Raw genomic sequence first — 19,136 nt, 5'->3', positions numbered from 1 at the left:
CACTTATTGAGATGAGTATTATTTATATTAATTTTTATGGTTACTCATGCAGAGAGTGGTCCGTGCTGACATAATAACGTTATTATTTAAAAAAGTCATTCTTAACATGGGGAGGGGAGGGTGTTTTGTACCTATTCTGTACTTTAACCTTACAATTGAATAAAAAAAACATATAAAACTTTAATTAAACGTGGAAATGCAATTTAAAAAAAATAGCGCAGATCACTCTCTGCATTAGCACCATTTTTATTTATTGCGGACTATTATTCTCATCTTTATTAGTTGTTTCACAACGTTTCGGCCAACTATTCCTCTGGCCTCCATGAAAAGAATTAAGCCAACGTAAGTATGTGAGAAATTATTAATAAATGTTTAGTAATTTTTTCCTTTTATAAATGTTTAGTAACTTTTTCTTTTATTATTCTTAAAGAGTAAAACTTTTTTTTATTCATGAAAAGAGTTAAGCCAATGTAAATAAATAAATAAATGTTTGTACACGTGACAAATTATCAATAAATGGTTTAGTTACATTTTTTAAAAATTATTTATGACAAGAGTTAAGCCAACGTAAATAATGTTTGTTAAAGTGCGAAAGGCAACGTTAGTGGCGGAGTTGTACACCCATCACCCCCATGCGTAATTTCTATACTTATAGGTTTTTTGAAATTTTTTTTCACTGGATTATTATTGATTGGACACTAATTAACCAGATTATGAAAAAAAAAAATTGAAAAAAGAAATCATTATTTCGACCTTTGAAAGTTGTGCTCACTTTTTAATTACAACGTTCTGATAAATCAGTCACCCATTTTGTAACCAATAAAAATGCGGGTATATCAAAACCATAGAAAGTAAAAATAATATGAGCCTCTACCGCATTTGTAAGTCACAAATATATTTGTTTCTCAAAGAAAAAAAAAATAGAATGAACATGAGTTTTTTTTATTGTTTTTATGAAAATAAAGTTTCGAGTTTAAAAAAAAAAATTTTTTTTACTTATTTAGTTAAAAGTCAGTTTGTGAGTGTTTTTTTTTTTTTTTTTTAAATAATTTGTTTTTATGAAAGGTTAGTTTGTGGGTGTTTCTTTACAATAATTTATCTGTTTTTATGAAAAGTGAGGTTTTTGTTTTTTGTCTTTTTTCTTCAAAACTTTTGTTGTTTTTTAAAAATTTTTTTTTAATTATTTTAAATTTCACTAACATGCTGGAGAAATGTATAATAATTTGGTAATTTTTAGATTAGGTCCACCTCCACAATTTTCTTTTAAATGACGACTTTTAAAGGTTTTCGAGTATGCTGAATACGAAAATCGCATTGAAATTTTGCAGAAATAAGTTGTTATCAAGATATAAAAAGTTGTATTATGCATTGTATTCTTTGGCAGCCATAAGAATACAATGCATAATACAACTTTTTATATCTTGATAACTACTTATTTCTGCAAAATTTCAATGCGATTTTCGTATTCAGCATAGTCGAAAACCATTACAAGTCGTCATGTAAAAGAAAATTGTGGAGGTGGACCTAATCTAAAAATTTACCAATAATTTTCCATCCTGTACGCCTCCAGATACATTACTTCGTCAACATGAGACTATTTTATATCTCCCGAAGACACTTCCGTATTTAGAAAAAAAAAAAATGGGTGACCGATTTACCAGACTGTGGTAACTAAAAAGTGAGCACCCCTTTCAAATGTTGAAATGATTTTTTTTCTTTTTTTTCAATTTTTTTTCATAATCTGGTTAGTGTTCAATCAATAATAATCCAGTGAAAAAATTTAAAAAAAACCTATTAGTATAGAAATTCGCATGGGGGTGATGGTTGTATAACTCTGCCACGTAAGTAAATAAATAAAAAAAATGTTACGTGCGCATGCGTTAGCCTTGACTAAGGGGGGGGGGGGCTAAGGGAACGACCATTAAATTCTGCGGTCGCCATGGAACTCAACGCCCAAGGAGTACCAAAATAGTTTTCATGATATGAAGAAATTTTTTTCGAAAAGTGGGTGATCACTTTTCCATGTAAATTTAACTTAAAATGAGCACCCACCTTCTGGCCACCTGAGGAAGGGGCATTTATTTTCATGTTTATTGGCATAAAGGATTTTTGACAAGGCAGTTTGGTACACGAGTGCTCACGCGTAGCATAAACAAAGGCTACGTCTGCAATGGAAAATAGTCCCAGAGTTCAGAGGTTATTACCATGCAAAAGAAATCAAACAAAAAACTTTTTAGCCAAGAAACACACAGAAAAATAAAAAAAAAATAGCATTCATTTTTTTTTCTATCTAATTCATTTGCTGTTTTTATTGAAAACTCTTTTTCCCTCGGATTTTTTATATAATTTTTCATTAAGGGCCGTGCATCTAACGTTTGTATATAACAAAATTTTTTTTTTGTAGATTTCGGTGTGCTAAAAACGAATCTGCAAACCGTTTCCGTCGCAAAAAAATAGTTTTTATGATATGAAGAAATTACTTTTTCGAAAAGTGGGCGATCACTTTTCCATATAAATTTAACTTAAAATGAGCACCCACTTTCTAGCCACCTGAGATTTTTTCCCATGTTTATTGGCTAAACTGCTTTCGTTTATGCTCACGCATAGCGTAATCAAAGGCTACGGCTGTGAAATAGAAAATAGTCCCAGAGTTCAGGGGTTATTACCATGCAAAAGAAATCAGACAAAAAACTTTTTAGCCAAGAAACACACAGAAAAATGCCCCTCTCTCAGTTAACCAGAAAGTGGGTGCCCATTCTAAGTTAAATTTACATTGAAAAGTGATCACCCACTTTTCGAAAAAGTAATTTCATGAATATCATGAAAACTTTCTTTTTGTTACGGAAACGATTTGCAGATTCGTTTTTAGCACACCGAAATCTACAATAAAATATTTTGTTATATACAAACGTTAAACAGGCCTTAAAGTAAAATAATACCGGATTTTTTTGGGAGCAGATTTGTTGTTTAGTTGTACAAATATCCTCAAACCAGGTAATCACTAAAAGGGACTCTTAAAAGTCGTCACCTGTATCGAGCAAAAGTTTAAAATCACCGCCAGCCTACGTCATGGTAATATATATTGAGTGAGTTCCTAACAGTATTTTGTATAGTTTTTTAGTTTAAACTCATTTTCCCAAAATTTCTCCAAACTTAACATATTCGATACAGTCTGCCGCTATTTGTATTTTTCAAATATACCGATAAACATTGAATGTTTTTGAACCAATTAAACATTATACATTACATAAAAACACTAAAATCTTATCCAGTTAGGTAGAACATTTACTTTTCTTGCTTTTGATAACATTTATTTGTTATATATTTATTTTTTGACAACTTCTTTGTATCTGTGTTTAGTAATACAAACCCTTTTCATTTAATGTAATGTTTAGTCGGCCTGAAAAACAGTGTTTATCGGTGTATTTGAAAGCTACAAATGGTGGCGGACACTGTTGATTACGTTAAGTTAGAGAAAGTGAGTTAAAACTAAAAAACTATACAAAATACTGTCAGAAACTCACCGATTATGCCAGCCTATGTCATGGTAACATATATTCTGTGGGTTTCTGACACTGTTTTGTATAGTTTTTAGTTTTCAACTTACTTTCCCAAACTTAACATATTCAACAGAGTCTGCGACCATTTCTGTTTTTCGAGCCGATTAAACATTTTACATTACATAAAAACACTAAACAATTATCCAGTTAGGTAGAAACGTAACTTACCTTACCTTTGCTTTCATTTATTTGTTTTTGGACAACTGTTTTGAATCTGTGTATAGTAACTCCTTCCCCATCACCCAAATATTAATTACTAACTCACATTTTTGTATACAGAAAGCAAAAAAAAAAAAAAAAAAAACATTTAGCGTTTCAACATTTTTGCTACGTTCGGCTTCATCCACTGATTGTTGGTCGAGCCCAAACCATGATTGACAGAAACTCTCGAGGATCCAGATCAAATTCTGCAAGAGTACCATTTTTTTTCATTTTCACCTTCTTTTTCACTTTGGAGTGGATTGCTGTACTAAGAATATAAGAAACATGCATTTTCTCTTATTAGATTTTTCTATTGCACCAAATTGAGCCACTGCAACGCGTGGCAGGGTACAGCTAGTATATATATATATATATATGTTTATTTATATAGACAAATATTACATAGTCGCTACACTGAACATGCTAATGTTTTGGACAATTGGTTGGCAAGATCCAAAAGTCATTGTCAGGCAACATAATAGAGCTAATGTCTCAATGAAGGCATCTGGATGCGGACTTTTGGTTCTTGCCAACCAATTGCCCGAAACATTAGCATGTTCATTGTAGCAACTATATAATATTTGTCTATATAAATAAAAATATTATATTTTGCTCTTTTTTATTGAGCACTCTTAATAACCTCATTTTAATTCATGAGACTTCCTTTTTGAATACCTTAAACTTTGTACCTATTTTTCCAAATAATCGCTCAAAAATCGAAAATTAAACATGATTTTCCCACGAATCGAACGCCGACGAAAGTCATTTAGCAGCAAAAACACACATGAACCTACAGATGAGAAATATAAGAATGAAAAAAACCATATTGGAATCCTTCAACCAAGAAATTTAAAATCTAAAAAAAAATAATTAATAAAACCTGAAGCAAAAAAATAAAACCTAAATAAATAAAATAAAACTAATATTGAAACAGATTAGTAAATGTGTCAACAGATTCACCGTTCTCACACAACTATTTTGTATCTAGAAATGTAAACAAAAAATAAAAAAGAAGGAAGGAAGGAAGGATAGAGAGTAGTAGAAGTAGTCTTGGCTTTACTACAATTGTTCTTGTTTGTCAATGGGTTAAAGTTGTTTAGTTGTAAGAAAATAGCGACAGTATAGTTGTAATAAAGAATAGTTGCAAAACACCCCCACTCTTCCCATGTTAAATAATAATTTCGAAGTAATCACGTTAATATTTCAGTGCGCATGTCAAAATCTGCAAAAGAAGCGATTTGTGTTTATTTGTTTACGTTGTTATGGGTTAATGTTTATGCACACATGCGCAACCGGATGTCGTAAACCGGAAAGTGGGTTACATCACTCGTTACAAGGTCATTTGAGTTTTATAATTATATAGATGTATATATATTTTACGTATTTTGTATGTATATTGAGAGAGGTACATGTTAATTTTTTTTGGGTGTGGACAGTACATCAGTCAGTCTGTCAAGCTTTAGTTTGGTCTGTCAAACTTAAATCTTAAATCACATTTTCATCGTTAAATGTGTTGTTTGTTCTTGTTTAAAAATCTTTTTCTTCTCTTTTTTAGGCAGAAAAAGCCAAGCAGTTATTATATCAAGCGAAATACGGGCGATTTGGGTTGGGCGATCCGTTTGTCGCCCTTCAGCGTGATTCGGACAATATGAAGGACAATAGTTTTGATGAAACGGCTATTAAATGTATGTATGACAACCAACTTGCTCAGCTGGAAAACCTGATTGCGACGCAAAGAAAAGCACAAGTGAAAATGCGCGAACAACTGGCGCAAGTTGAGAAACGCTATCACAAGGTAAATAAATGCGGATTCTTCACTTTGTTGAGCGACTAGCAGAGCTACCTGGCATTGTCCAGGAGGCATAGATAATAAAATAACTAGAGTTAAAAAATGTCTAATCTCTTTCTTTTAAAACTGCTCTCTCTGTCTCCGATGTCCCACCATTCTTTTTTACCTTTACCTCTTGGCCCTTTCTTTCCTTATTCCTACCCTCTCTTTCCTTACTCCTACCCTCTCTCTTTCTCTCTTTGCTTGCCTTTGTTCACACTCTTTTTACCTCTCTCACCCCCCCACCTCTCAAATAGCCCCCCTCTTTATTTCTCCACTATCCCTCTCTCCCACTGTCCCACCTCTAGCTTCCTCTCATTCCCCGTCTCTCCCTTTCTCTCTAATAACTGGTTCAATGTAATAGAAAAATCAGACTAAATGTTTGATCTAGTTTCAATGCTATTTTTGAAACAACTACCCATAAGAATTTGAGATTTAGAAACCAGATTTAGATCTCTTACAAGATTTGAATTTTACATGTAAGATGGCTTAGTTTGAAATAATCATCCTGTCTCAATCTTTTTTGGAACTTGAAAAATGCCAGAAACATCTGTAAACAAAAATGTTTAGTAGGCTGCATGTTTATGGTTCATGCAAATAGCAGACTTGCAGCAAGTAAGAAATATTTAGTTAAGAGAAAAGAGGATTGGAAATATATCTGATTTTGGAATTGACCACCCAGAATTTGAATTTTTCTGGAGAAAAATAAGTATCTCTTTAAACAGAGGTTCTCTACTGTAGTTATAACTCATTTGAGTTGTTGCTGAAAATAATGGCTGAGATCATAGATTGGGGCAGATGAGCATTTTCAACTCAGGCTACATTTATTCCAGCAGATGGGCAGGGGAAGTCAGACAAACCATTTAGAAATGGAAAATATTTCTTATTTGGAGATTAGACCATTCAGAATTCGATTTGTTCATTTTTATAAAAAGCAATATTCCTTCAGGTAAGAGATTTTCTGCTGTAATAATGACCCATTGAACACATGTCAAGAATAATAACCAGCTAGATATGAAACTTCTCAGAAGGTAGGTTTTTATGGTTAAAGATAGTCAGCAAATTAGCCTGTTCAAGTGGATGTTGGTTGGCCATTATCTCAAGTAGATTTTTATGAGATGGTCCCAGAATATTTATATATATTCCAGCAGATAGGCAAAACGTGTGAGTCAGAGTATTCCCTGTCTGACTGACAGTTGGGTTTGTTTGCCTCTCCAAGCAAAATAGGCTATTGGGAACTCAGCCATTGGAGTTGTTTTCATTTGATTGGACTAAACTTTGCAAGTCTGTTATTCAAAGGAAGAACATGAGCATCATTGTAACTGCTGTGACAACAGTCATGGAAAAAAGCATCCAAGGATGGCATGTGCATATTGTAAAAGGTCACAGACACTCGAACTTGAAACCCAACCGATAGGAAACAAAAAGGTGACATATGCAAATTAAGACGTACCCAAATTTGGGCATATAAAATGCTGGTATTTTTTTCATTGGCGAGAACATTTTTTGTTTGTTGACTGAGAGTCGTTTGAACATATGGTGAATTCGCATGTCATGGGAAGAAATAAATATAGATTTTCTACGATCATCGAAACAGGAAAAACAAAAATGGATTGTCATTTTTTTGTGTGCCGAGAACATTGCAAGCTAAAAAAAAATTTTTTTTTGCATAAACATTTAATGGTATTCGACAATTCAAAGACAAACTTTAATTTCTATTAAATAAAAGCTATTTCATCATTAAATATAAAGTCAATGCGACTGAGACGAACGTGGGATTTTTGAAAATCGAAAGCGTCAAGAAAGGGAAATATTAAATGATTTGCATCAAACTGTAAAAATTGAAAGTGCTGAGGAAGGGAAAGATTAAATGATTTGCATCAAACTGTAAAAATTGAAAGTGTTGAGGAAGGGAAAGATTAAATGATTTGCATCAAACTGTAAAAATTGAAAGCGTCAAGGGAAAGATTAAATGATTTGCATCAAACTGTAAAAATTGAAAGTGTTGAGGAAGGGAAAGATTAAATGAGTCGTGTCAAACTTTGAAATTTGAAAGTTTCGAGAAAGGGAAACCACTACCAATAATTTCCCACACTCTTTATCTGTGCCTAAACCTAAACCTAGATTCCATGAACAAAGCTTCTTTTTTAGAATTGCATGTCTGTAGAACTGTCTTCGATTTGCCTGCTTTCCAGCTAACTACAATTTGATTGTCTTCAAGTCCAACGTAAACAAGTTCTTGATGAACCGTCCCCTTAAGTAATCAAATTTACAAAATTTCCACTACTTATATTTACTACGCTATAATCCCATTGACTAATGTATACTCATTAACCCTTATCCTCAAGTGGCCTCCGGGCCTTGATAAGTGGCGATTCCTATGAAAAAAAACAGGGGGGAGTAGATTAAGAGTTACGTCGAATTTTGAAAATTGAAAGTGTCGAGAGATTGAAAATATTAAACGATTTGGGTTGAGAGATTAGAAATATTAAATGATTCGCGTTGAACATTTGAAAATTGAAAGCAAATTAAATGATTTGCATGGAACATCAAAAATTGAAAGCACTGAGAAATATTAAATGGTTCAAGTTGAACTTTGAAAATTGAAAGCGTCGAGAGATGGAAATATTAAATGATTCAAATTGAGCATAGAAAATTTAAAGCATCAATAAATGACAAGATTCAAATGTGATTTGAGTCAGACTTTTTTCTAATTGTCATAGTATAATGGATAATTATGATTCAACTGACTTTTTTGTGTTTGGGAGGCTAGTAAAATCTAACTGTGTTTTTTGAAGGCTAGTAAAATCTAAGGTGTTTTTTGAAGGCTAGTAAAATCTAACAGTAATTTTTGAAGGTTAGTAAAATCTAACTGTGCTTTTTGAAGGCTAGTAAAATCTAAGGTGTTTTTTGAAGGCTAGTAAAATCTAACAGTAATTTTTGAAGGCTAGTAAAATCTAACAGTAATTTTTGAAGGCTAGTAAAATCTAGCTGTGTTTTTTGAAGGTTAGTAAAATCTAGCTGTGTTTTTTGAAGGTTAGTAAAATCTAGCTGTGTTTTTTGAAGGCTAGTAAAATCTAACAGTAATTTTTGAAGGCTAGTAAAATCTAGCTGTGTTTTTTAAAGGCTAGTAGAATCTAAGGTGTTTTTTGAAGGCTAGTAAAATCTAACAGTAATTTTTGAAGGCTAGTAAAATCTAACAGTAATTTTTGAAGGTTAGTAAAATCTAGCTGTGTTTTTTGAAGGTTAGTAAAATCTAGCTGTGTTTTTTGAAGGTTAGTAAAATCTAGCTGTGTAAAAACAAGGCTAGTAAAATCTAACAGTAATTTTTGAAGGCTAGTAAAATCTAGTTGTGTTTTTTGAAGGTTAGTAAAGTCTAACAGAGTTTTTGAGAGGCTAGCAGTGCCTAGCATTGTGAGAAGTTGTAGCAGAAGTAGCAATAACTAAAATGAGGGGAAAAAGAGCTTACCTCGGGTACGTCTGTTGTGTCACCAGTTGGGGGGAAAAAGAGAATTCCAAGATGGCGTCCGGGGGTTTTTATTAGCATTTACCCCATGCAACTCTCGGAAAATCACGTTTCTGTCTCATGTGATTATGCAAATGGATAATTCCCGGCCACTATAAAAGCAGGAGGCTAGAGACGAGTCGGCAGTGTCCTGCAAACTGTGTGTGTGGGTGTTTCTGGCGATTGGAGTGTGTCTTCTTTTACCACGGTTATCACGGACAGGAATTCCCTCTCTTCTGGAGGTGGGCGATATTGACTATTTTGAAGTTGTACTGTTGCTGACAGAACATTTATTTAATAATTTTTTTTTTTTGCCTACTACATTTTTGTTTCAAGCTATTTCGGCCCGAATATGGCAAAGGTGCGGATAAGCAGTGATATTATCAAGCCGTTCTCTGGCGAGGGAGACGTTGTAGCGTGGCTGAAAAAAGTGAGACTTGTCGCACAACTTCAGCAGGTGGATGACGTAGCGAGTCTGCTACCTTTATACCTGGAAGGCGATGCGCTGGCCCTCTACATGGAAATGGAGGAGGACGATCAAAAGAAAATAGACCAGATTGAGGCTCGATTAAAGGAGGCATTTACTGATGACGCGTTTGCAGCATATAGAAAAATAACTATGGTTAGATGGGCTGGTGAACGTGTGGATGTGTACGCCAACAAGATCAGGCAGTTGGTTGGATTGGCCGGATTCACAGGAGAAAGCTCAGAGAGACTCACAAAATTAATTTTTGTCACTGGATTCCCTGACACCATCTCAATCGCTCTTCAACAGGTGCCGAACATCAAAGCCCTGACCATGGAATTGAACGTGTGGATGTGTACGCCAACAAGATCAGGCAGTTGGTTGGATTGGCCGGATTCACAGGAGAAAGCTCAGAGAGACTCACAAAATTAATTTTTGTCACTGGATTCCCTGACACCATCTCAATTGCTCTTCAACAGGTGCCGAACATCAAAGCCCTGACCATGGAATTGAACGTGTGGATGTGTACGCCAACAAGATCAGGCAGTTGGTTGGATTGGCTGGATTCACAGGAGAAAGCTCAGAGAGACTCACAAAATTAATTTTTGTCACTGGATTCCCTGACACCATCTCAATTGCTCTTCAACAGGTGCCGAACATCAAAGCCCTGACCATGGGGGAGCTAATGTCGAGAGCGAGAATTTTGACGACGACTGGCGAACAAAATCAGGATGTGGTTGCGGCCACACGCTCACCCAACAACAGGGCCCAGAATAATCCTGTTAACGTGACCTGTTTCAAATGCAATGTTAAAGGCCACCTTGCAAGGGACTGTCGAAAACGTGGAACACGGTGTTACCGTTGCGGTGAGAGTGGACACTGGGCTCGGAACTGCTCGGGAAACGAGCAAGGGGAGGACGCATAAGCGCCAGTCTCCTTCCCAACCAAGATGTGAACACGACGCTCCCGGTGATAAGCATCCATGTTGACGGGACGCGATGTTTGGCGCTTATTGATACAGGATGCTCCAGGACAATTTTACATGCAGACCGGTGCCGGTCTTGGAGAAAAACAAACGTAAATGTCAACACAATTGGTGGAATGTCCCATGCGTGCTGCGGTGTTGGAACGGTCTCTGTATCCACTGATGAAGGTGTGTCTGCCAGAGTCGATGTGTTGGTGGTGCATGGCAAGCCACTGGGATTTGACTTGCTTCTAGGGATCGACGCCATAAAAGCTCTAGGAGGTGTCATTGTCAAGCCTACAGGATCAGTGCGGCTGGGCGCCAGGAAAAGTATTAAATGCGCAGCCATTTCTATCGATGAACCAGATTTCACTGCTACCTTTGACCATCAAAACCGAACGTGGACCGCATCGTGGAAAATGGTCTGTGGACCACCCCCCTGAAAGGCTGCATAATTGGCAATCTTGCTATGGGGTTATGAGGTGACCTTTAAGGATCAGGGAGGAATGCAGTCTGATATGCATTAATTTGCATATCTATGACATAATAAAAAGCCTGAAGTCAAAATGGCAGAGAGTTGAGTTCTGAGAACTGAACTGAAGAGGTTGAAATTTACAGTGTTCGAATGCTACCATTGTATCTGGAAGAGGATGCATTAACCCTCTCCTTAAGATGGACGAATTGATGCAACTGAAGTGAGTCTGACCTTTTTTGTTTTTTTTTAATTGGCATTACCAATAGGATTCCGTTGGATTAAAAAAAAAATTGTCATCATATATTAAAATACGATTCAGTTTTATGTTAAATGTGCATTCAAAAGTCAAAGTGAAAATTCGTCATGCTGTTGATAAATTTAAATATGTATTCAAAAGCTGGACTTTGCAAAAATTTGCTATGCTGTGGAGAAGTTTAAATATGCATTCGAAGATCAGACTTTGTGATAATTTGTCAGGCTATAGAAGAATTTTGAATGACAATTTGATTACAATTCTAGCTGGATCTTTTGTTTTTGGTTTTTGATTAGCATTGCATCGTGGGCCAGTTTCGTCCGGCGGTGTATCGCGGGCCAGTTTCGTCCGGCGGTGTAGCGTGGGCCAGTTGTGGTCAGAGAGGTTAACACACAATGGCGATGGAATGGAGCCAGATGATTTACATGAGGCAAGAGTAGAAGCAAATGCTCCCGAAGAAGTCGCAAACACTCGAACTCAAAACCCGACTGTTGGGAAATAAAAAGCCGGTATTTCTTTCATTGGCGAGAACGTTTTTTTTTTTTGTTGTTGACGCAGAATCGTTTTAAAGTATGGTGAATTCGCATGTCAGTGGGAAGAAATACGGATTTTCTATGAACGTCACAACAGGAAAAAAAAAAAGGATTGTCGTTTTGTGTGTGCTGAGAACGTTGCAAGCTGAAGAAAATTTTTTTTTTATTTGCACAAACATTTAATGGTATTCAGCAGTTCAAAGACAAAGTTTAATTTTAACCGTAGAACTGCCAAAAAAAAAAAATGTTTTTAATTGTTTTAATCTGGAGGTGTGACTTTTTTTGGAAGGAGAATTCGTTTGTTGCATCATTAACTGAGTCAAATAGACAATGTGACCGCTCTCGGAAGTGAATACCAACTATTGAAAAGACCAAGACTATATGCAAGTGATAAACAGTCAGAAGAAAGAGTTCCACAAACTTACAGTTTTTGGAAAGTAGCAACTAGATTAGGAAAATGTATTATAACTGGTAAAATGCCTAGTTACTGCTTATAAGCAAATAATCTGATTTATAAAACCATGGCCTACTATACATATTATTATAGTAGGCCATGATAAAACTCACTATGTCTGTCTGTCTGTCTGTTTTCATATTTTCAAACTCTATCTCTTTGAAAACTAGAAGTTGCAAAGTGATGCTTGGGGCATCAAATGATTGGATTTTTTATTGACAGTTTTTTTATGCGTCTTTAGCTGGTTAAAATAATTTTTAATTGGTCAAAAAGGGGTCAAAATTGAAAAAATCGATATACATTTTGTACATTCATCTTAGTTTTTTCTTACTCAGTTCATATGCGTGTCACGTTGGTACAGTGGTAACGTCACCAACTTTTAATGCTACAATTTTGATTTTGGTTTCGATTCTAGCTGATGGCACTCAAATACTTTTTTTACTTTTAAAATCATGTCTCTATGATAATATACATAAAATCTGGACAAATTAAAATATCATATTTAAGTGTATTTTATGACCAGGCAAAGCTAAGTGCCCTCCTGCTAGTAATAGTTAAAAATTGCTACAAACTTCTCATTTTGGGCAGCATGTTGGGTCTGTTCACAGGTCAAAAAAAGAGAAAAAAAACAAAACAATAATTATTATTATATGCTGGTGAGTTTAGTGAAGTAAGGAGATTCCTCATTAATTCATATGCAAATGAGATGATTTTCGCTTGAATAAAAAGCCTGTTTTTCGGAGACAGTGGAGAATTTTGAGTCGTGACTTTGAACAGCAGTGTGACGACTTTAATCAAAAAGGATTTTTTGATGAAAGTACAATCTATATTTGAAAGTATAGAATAGTTTATTTATTATTTGACTATAATAACAAGGTACCTTAACAGTGAATTGATGAAGATCACTAGATACGCAAGTCGAATGAGCTGGAACAAAGGAAGCAGGGAATAAATGAAACAGTTCTGAAGAACAAACTTTGGTGTAGCAGTTTATTTTTTTTATTTGACTTTTTGAAATATAAATGCCATACGTCATATGATTTTTTTTTTACGTATGTTCTAAATATTTATTTTTCTTCATCTTAAGAATTTTCATGTCCATGTTTTTTTTTTTTTTTTGTAGGTCTTAAGCGAACTTGAAGATGAAAAGCAGAAACATGCTCAGGATACGGCACAAGGTGATGATGTCACGTACATGTTGGAGAAAGAACGGGAACGTCTTAAACAGGAAGTAAGCCATGACAACAAATCTATTAATAAAAATGAATTGAGTTTTCATATATGCAGGAGGGATAAGAGTTTGCTGCTTTTTTAGTGAAAATCTTTTTTTTTTTTAACTCAGAAAAAGCAGATGTCCACATAAATCTCTAGCATATCCCATGGATATGATTTCTACACTTTTTGGCCCAAATCATTTTTTATTTAAATAATAAAAAAACAATGAGGTTTTTATTTAAAATTCAATCTAATTGAAAACAAAACAAAAAGAAACAAAAACACAGAAAAATCTTTATGGTGTATGGACCCATAACGGAATGAAAATGTTGTATTCTAAAATTTATGTAAAATGATCAAGTAGTTTTATTTTTAAATAAGAAAATCAAATTTTATGGATGTTGTGTGGTTGTTACATTTTTATACGAACCCAACATTTTGTATGAATATCTTGTAAAGAAATGAAAAAAAGAAATTCAACACAATTCTTTCTTTTCTTTTCTTTCTTTTTTTTTTTAAGAAAAGGCATTTATTACTGGTTGTTTCCATACCAAGCCGCTTGACACGCATGTTCTAAGCCAGCAACACTATGGTCGCATTCCTGCCTTTTTCTTCAGGGTCAATTAACAGTTTCTTAGTCTGCAGCTATAACCAGCTGTTATATCTGTAATTCATTCCACTGTATATGGTCGTCTGAAATCTTGTTGAAAATTTGGAAGATAAAGGAGTCTTGCATCTTGTTTAAAAGTTCCTGTCATGCCGCCACGTGGTTATAAAAAACTGTACTCTGTTGACACATGCTTTTTTTTTCTTTTTTTCCCTTCCTCTTCCTGTGATCCTTTTGTGACATCATGCTTGTGCCACAGCTGGGCCATTTACATACATGTTGCTGGCTTTGTTACATGAGTAAGCAACAAGGGACTGTCTTTCATTGCCATCTTGAAAAAAACAAAAAACAAAGGCAGATACGTCCACAATAATTCAAACTTGTGAGATCACCCTTGTAATGTTACCGATTTCACATAATTCATTTTAAATCATTTAAAAAATGATTTTCTTTATAAAAATAAAACTACTTGATCAATTTACTTGATTTTTGGAATATGACATTTTCATTCCATGACAGATATGTCGTACATCATAAAGGTTTTTATGCAGTTTTATTTTTTTTAATTAGGTTGGATTCTAAATAAGAACAAAAATTTATTTCTGCCAAATTATTAGGGCCTTACCTCCTTATTTTTTTGTCATTATTTGATTGGATTTTATTTCTCTTTGTTTTCTTTCTTCCTCTCTTTTTTTGTATATTTTCATGTTTTTTCTTTTTTCTCTCTTCTTCCTTTCTTATCCTTGGAATCTATACCTGTGGCATAATGGATATAAGTACTAAATAATAATCAGTTCTGTTTGACAGTCTTCTAGAGTTTTAAGGTTCAATCCTCAGTACAGGTGATACTAAGAACATAATTACAAATTATTTAATACTTCAACCAGATCATGGCTGACCGAATGAGAACAAGCTGCTACAGTGGATTAAATAAAGGATTCCATTTTAAATTCAGTACAGATGCTAGAGTTTGACAACATGCACCTTAAGAAGGTTGGAGGTTACATTGGCGCTACCAGATCAGGCTTCCTGAAGATATTGGCTTCTTGAGAGGAAATGCACCTGAAATTGATGCCTTTTGTTTTTCTACTTCTTTTTGCAAAACGTAATTATGTTCTGAAACAAAAACAACACACTCGCCTTTCCTTCTTCCCATTTCCTCTTTCTATTTCTATCTCCCCCCACTTTCTGACAGATTTCCATACTTAAAATGTACCAAACATTAATACTGTAATCCTTTACCCTCTCCCATTTCAAAGCACATTCATTTTCTGCAGGGCAGGGAACAAAAACGATAAAATTCACTATAAAACAATCAAACCAAACACTACAAATTAGTGATTGAAGATACAAAAAGCTTGTAGAAAAAAAATCTTCTACAAAATAACTTGATGCAACATGAATACTATTTCCAAAATAACTGGATTCAACATTAAATAACGTGAAAAGGGTAGATATGCCATAAAACAAAACAACCCCCCCAAAAAAAAGATTGTCGTTTTTGTGTGTACTGAGAACGTTGCAAGCTGAAGAAAATTTTTTTTTTTATTTGCACAAACATTTAATGGTATTTAGCAGTTCAAAGACAAAGTTTAATTTTAACCGTAGAACTGCCAAAACAAAAATGTTTTTAATTGTTTTAATCTGGAGTTGTGACTTTATTTAGAAGGAGAATTCTTTTGTTGCATCATTAACTGAGTCAAATAGACAATGTGACTGCTCTCGGAAGTGAATACCAACTATTGAAAAGACCAAGACTATATGCAAGTGATAAACAGTCAGAAGAAAGAGTTCCACAAACTTACAGTTTTTGGAAAGTAGCGACTAGATTAGGAAAATGTATTATAACTGGTAAAATGCCTAGTTACTGCTTATAAGCAAATAATCTGATTTATAAAACCATGGCCTACTATACATATTATTATAGTAGGCCATGATAAAACTCACTATGTCTGTCTGTCTCCATATTTTCAAACTGTATCACTTCCAAAACTAGAAGTTGCAAAGTGATACTTGGGGCATCAAATGATTGGATTTTTTATTGACAGTTTTTTTATGCGTCTTTAGCTGGTTAAAATAATTTTTGAGGGGTCAAAAAGGGGTCAAAATTGAAAAAATCGATATACATTTTGTACATTCATCTTAGTTTTTTCTTACTCAGTTCATATGCGTGTCACGTTGGTACAGTGGTAACGTCACCAACTTTTAATGCTACAATTTTGATTTCAGTTTCGATTCTAACTGATGGCACTCAAATACTTTTTTTTTACTTTTAAAATCATGTCTATATGATAATATACATGAAATCTTGACAAATTAAAATATCATATTTAAGTCATATTTTTTTACTCTACAAATAAATATTTAAAGATATAAAGAACTTGAAGCGTAAGAACTGTTTCTAAAATAACTGGATTTGGCACTAAACAACCCCAAACGGGTTGGTATGCTGTAAAACAAAATAACCAAACCAAACCAAAGAATAACATTGAACATGAGAACAATAGTCCAACTAATACAAATTATCAATCCTCATCTCAAAATAAGCTGAATTATTTGTATTATTCAGATTCGTGTTCTCTTTTTGGATGTTATCATCACAATGTTTTGACCTTCTTCATACTAGAATTGTTTGCAAGGTGAAAGTGCTAAGTAATAATCAGTTTTAAGTGACAGTCTTCTAGAAGTTGATGGTTCAATCTTCAGTACTATATCAGCACTATATCAGGGCTTTATGTTGCAAGTGAAACATTTGTGAGTGATTTCTTAAAGTGGTGACTGGAAATAATAAAACGCTTATCTTTTGGCGATTGTGTTATTTTTTTTTTCATTGACAATCTTCCAGAGCTCATTAGTGAGTGAAAAATGTCTTTTTAACCTTTAGTTTTTTTTTTTAATAAAACGAGCAAAGCCAAATTATTTAAATAACTAGTGGGTGTACCCGGCGTTGTGTGTAAGGAGGGGGGGTAAAGTGAAGAATAAGCGAAGTAAAAAAACGATGTTAAATTTCTTAGAAAAAAATCGGCAAGATGCAAACAAAAAGAAAACAGCGGACAAAGGTAAAACTACTTTCAAAAAGAAATCGGAAAAACAAAAAGCAAAATTCATGGAAAAACGTGTTCAGAAAACCAAAAACCAGAAAACACAGCGAAAAGCGAAAAAAAAAAATGGAATAAGTAACCCTTCGATTTGATTAATTCCAGTTTTCTTAAGCAACTAAGCAAAAAAAAAAGCACAGCGAAAAGCGAAAAAAAATGGCATAAGTATTTTAAGTAACTACAAAGTAACCCTTCGATTTGGTTAATTTCAGGTTTTTAAGCAACTAAACAAAAAACACAGCGAAAAGTAAAAAAAAAATGGCATAAGTAACCCTTCGATTTGATTAATTCCAGTTTTTTTAAGCAATTAAATAAAAAACACAGCAAAAAGTGAAAAAAAATGGCATAAGTAACCCTTCGATTTGATTAATTCCAGTTTTGTTAAGCAACTAAGCAAAAAAAAAGCACAGCGAAAAGCGAAAAAAAATGGCATAAGTATTTTAAGTAACTACAAAGTAACCCTTCGATTTGGTTAATTTCAGGTTTTTAAGCAACTAAACAAAAAACACGGCGAAAAGTAAAAAAAAAATGGCATAAGTAACCCTTCGATTTGATTAATTCCAGTTTTTTTAAGCAACTACTACAAAGTAAAAAAAAATTAAACCGATGTTTCTTCGTATCTGTTCCTTGTGAACGATCTCACAACAGTGTTAAGTGGTGGTGGGGAAAGGATGAATTTATTAGCGAGAAGAGATTTTAACACTTCCATTGATTGCAACCGATTTTGGTGGTGAACTCTCAGCAGAAAAAATATAGGAATCTACGATTATGGAGGAAGTGGAGAGGTAATAGGCCTATAACACAACTCAGATATTCTGCTGCAGTTTGTGCATATTACATTTGCATGAAATGTCTTGAATTTTAATCCTATTAAGGTCAAAATCAAAGGGGAAAAAATGAGTTCATTTTATATATAGAGAGATAGACAAGAGAAGACATAGAGAAGATAAAAGTTTAATAGAACAGAATGCTTTTTTTATTAAACAAAGGCTGTTTAGAAATTTGAATGTTTATACTTTCAAGTTTTTACATAAAATTTGTGCATATTTAGAATTACACTTATTTACAAAATACAGAAAAATCGTCATGAAATGTCATGGACATACTCATCATGGAACGGAGATGTCATATTCCAAAAATCATATTGGTTTGGCTAATAATTTTTCTAGTTGGCTAGAAAACAAAAATATTTAGTTGTCAAAGGTCAACTAAAGACAAATTTGTCCATAAAGCCTTGTATATATATATTTATATATATAATATATATATATATATATATATATATATATATATATTTTACATGGTAGTCACCACTTATCAAGGAAGCCACTCGGGGATAAGGGTTATTGCGTGTACAGTAACCAATGGGATAATATCGTAGTAATCGTTAGTAATGGAGATTTCAGAAAGTGTTTTACTTAAGGGGGCGGTTTATCAATTAAGAATTGCTTAAAACTTCTAACTGGTTATGGTGGATTTAACAAGAGTAATCTACCCTGTAGATAAAACAAACGGTTCCGTTCCAAATTCTCTACAGATTTCAGAGTTTAACAGGACATATCTGAACAAGTTAGGAGTTACATTGGCTGAAATCTTGTGAAGATAAAATCAAAGATGAGAATTGTAGTCCAAATAATACTCATTGTCAATCCTCATGTTTTTGAAATTTTGAAATGAGAATGGATTATTTGGATTGCTGCTCTCATCTTTGATTTTATCCTCACAAGGTTTCGGCCAATGTAATCCCCAATCTTCTTCAGAAATCATCAGTCAATCATAATTGTATTGTGCGTATCATGCGCCTTCAACCTCCAGAAATGTGCGACTTATGTATTCTAGTACTTTCTCCATTATGTCATGAGATTTTTGATGAGAGATATTCAAAGACGCAAAAACAATTTGGATGCTTGCTTGTGTTGATTGAGCTTTTAAACCAATGCATTTCAGGTGAAAACATTATTACATCCTTACGTATCA

General features: G+C 33.8%; 1 protein-coding gene across 1 annotated transcript in view; it reads left to right on the top strand.

Moving 5' to 3' along the window:
* LOC145265397 (cortactin-binding protein 2-like) overlaps window positions 1–19,136 on the top strand; it is a 344,684-nt gene that overhangs the window by 144,872 nt on the left and 180,676 nt on the right. The window contains exons 3-4 of the mRNA XM_080121218.1: window positions 5,317–5,556; window positions 13,363–13,470. Coding sequence (XP_079977344.1) covers window positions 5,317–5,556; window positions 13,363–13,470 — 348 coding nt within the window. The remainder of the gene's footprint in view (window positions 1–5,316; window positions 5,557–13,362; window positions 13,471–19,136) is intronic.

Source organism: Euprymna scolopes, chromosome 40 (assembly GCF_053919585.1).
Source record: "Euprymna scolopes isolate OS-2025 chromosome 40, ASM5391958v1, whole genome shotgun sequence".
In the NCBI taxonomy this organism is placed as follows: domain Eukaryota; kingdom Metazoa; phylum Mollusca; class Cephalopoda; order Sepiida; family Sepiolidae; genus Euprymna; species Euprymna scolopes.
The sequence above is the reverse complement of the archived record's forward strand: the minus strand, read 5'-3'. Positions and strand labels throughout refer to the sequence as shown.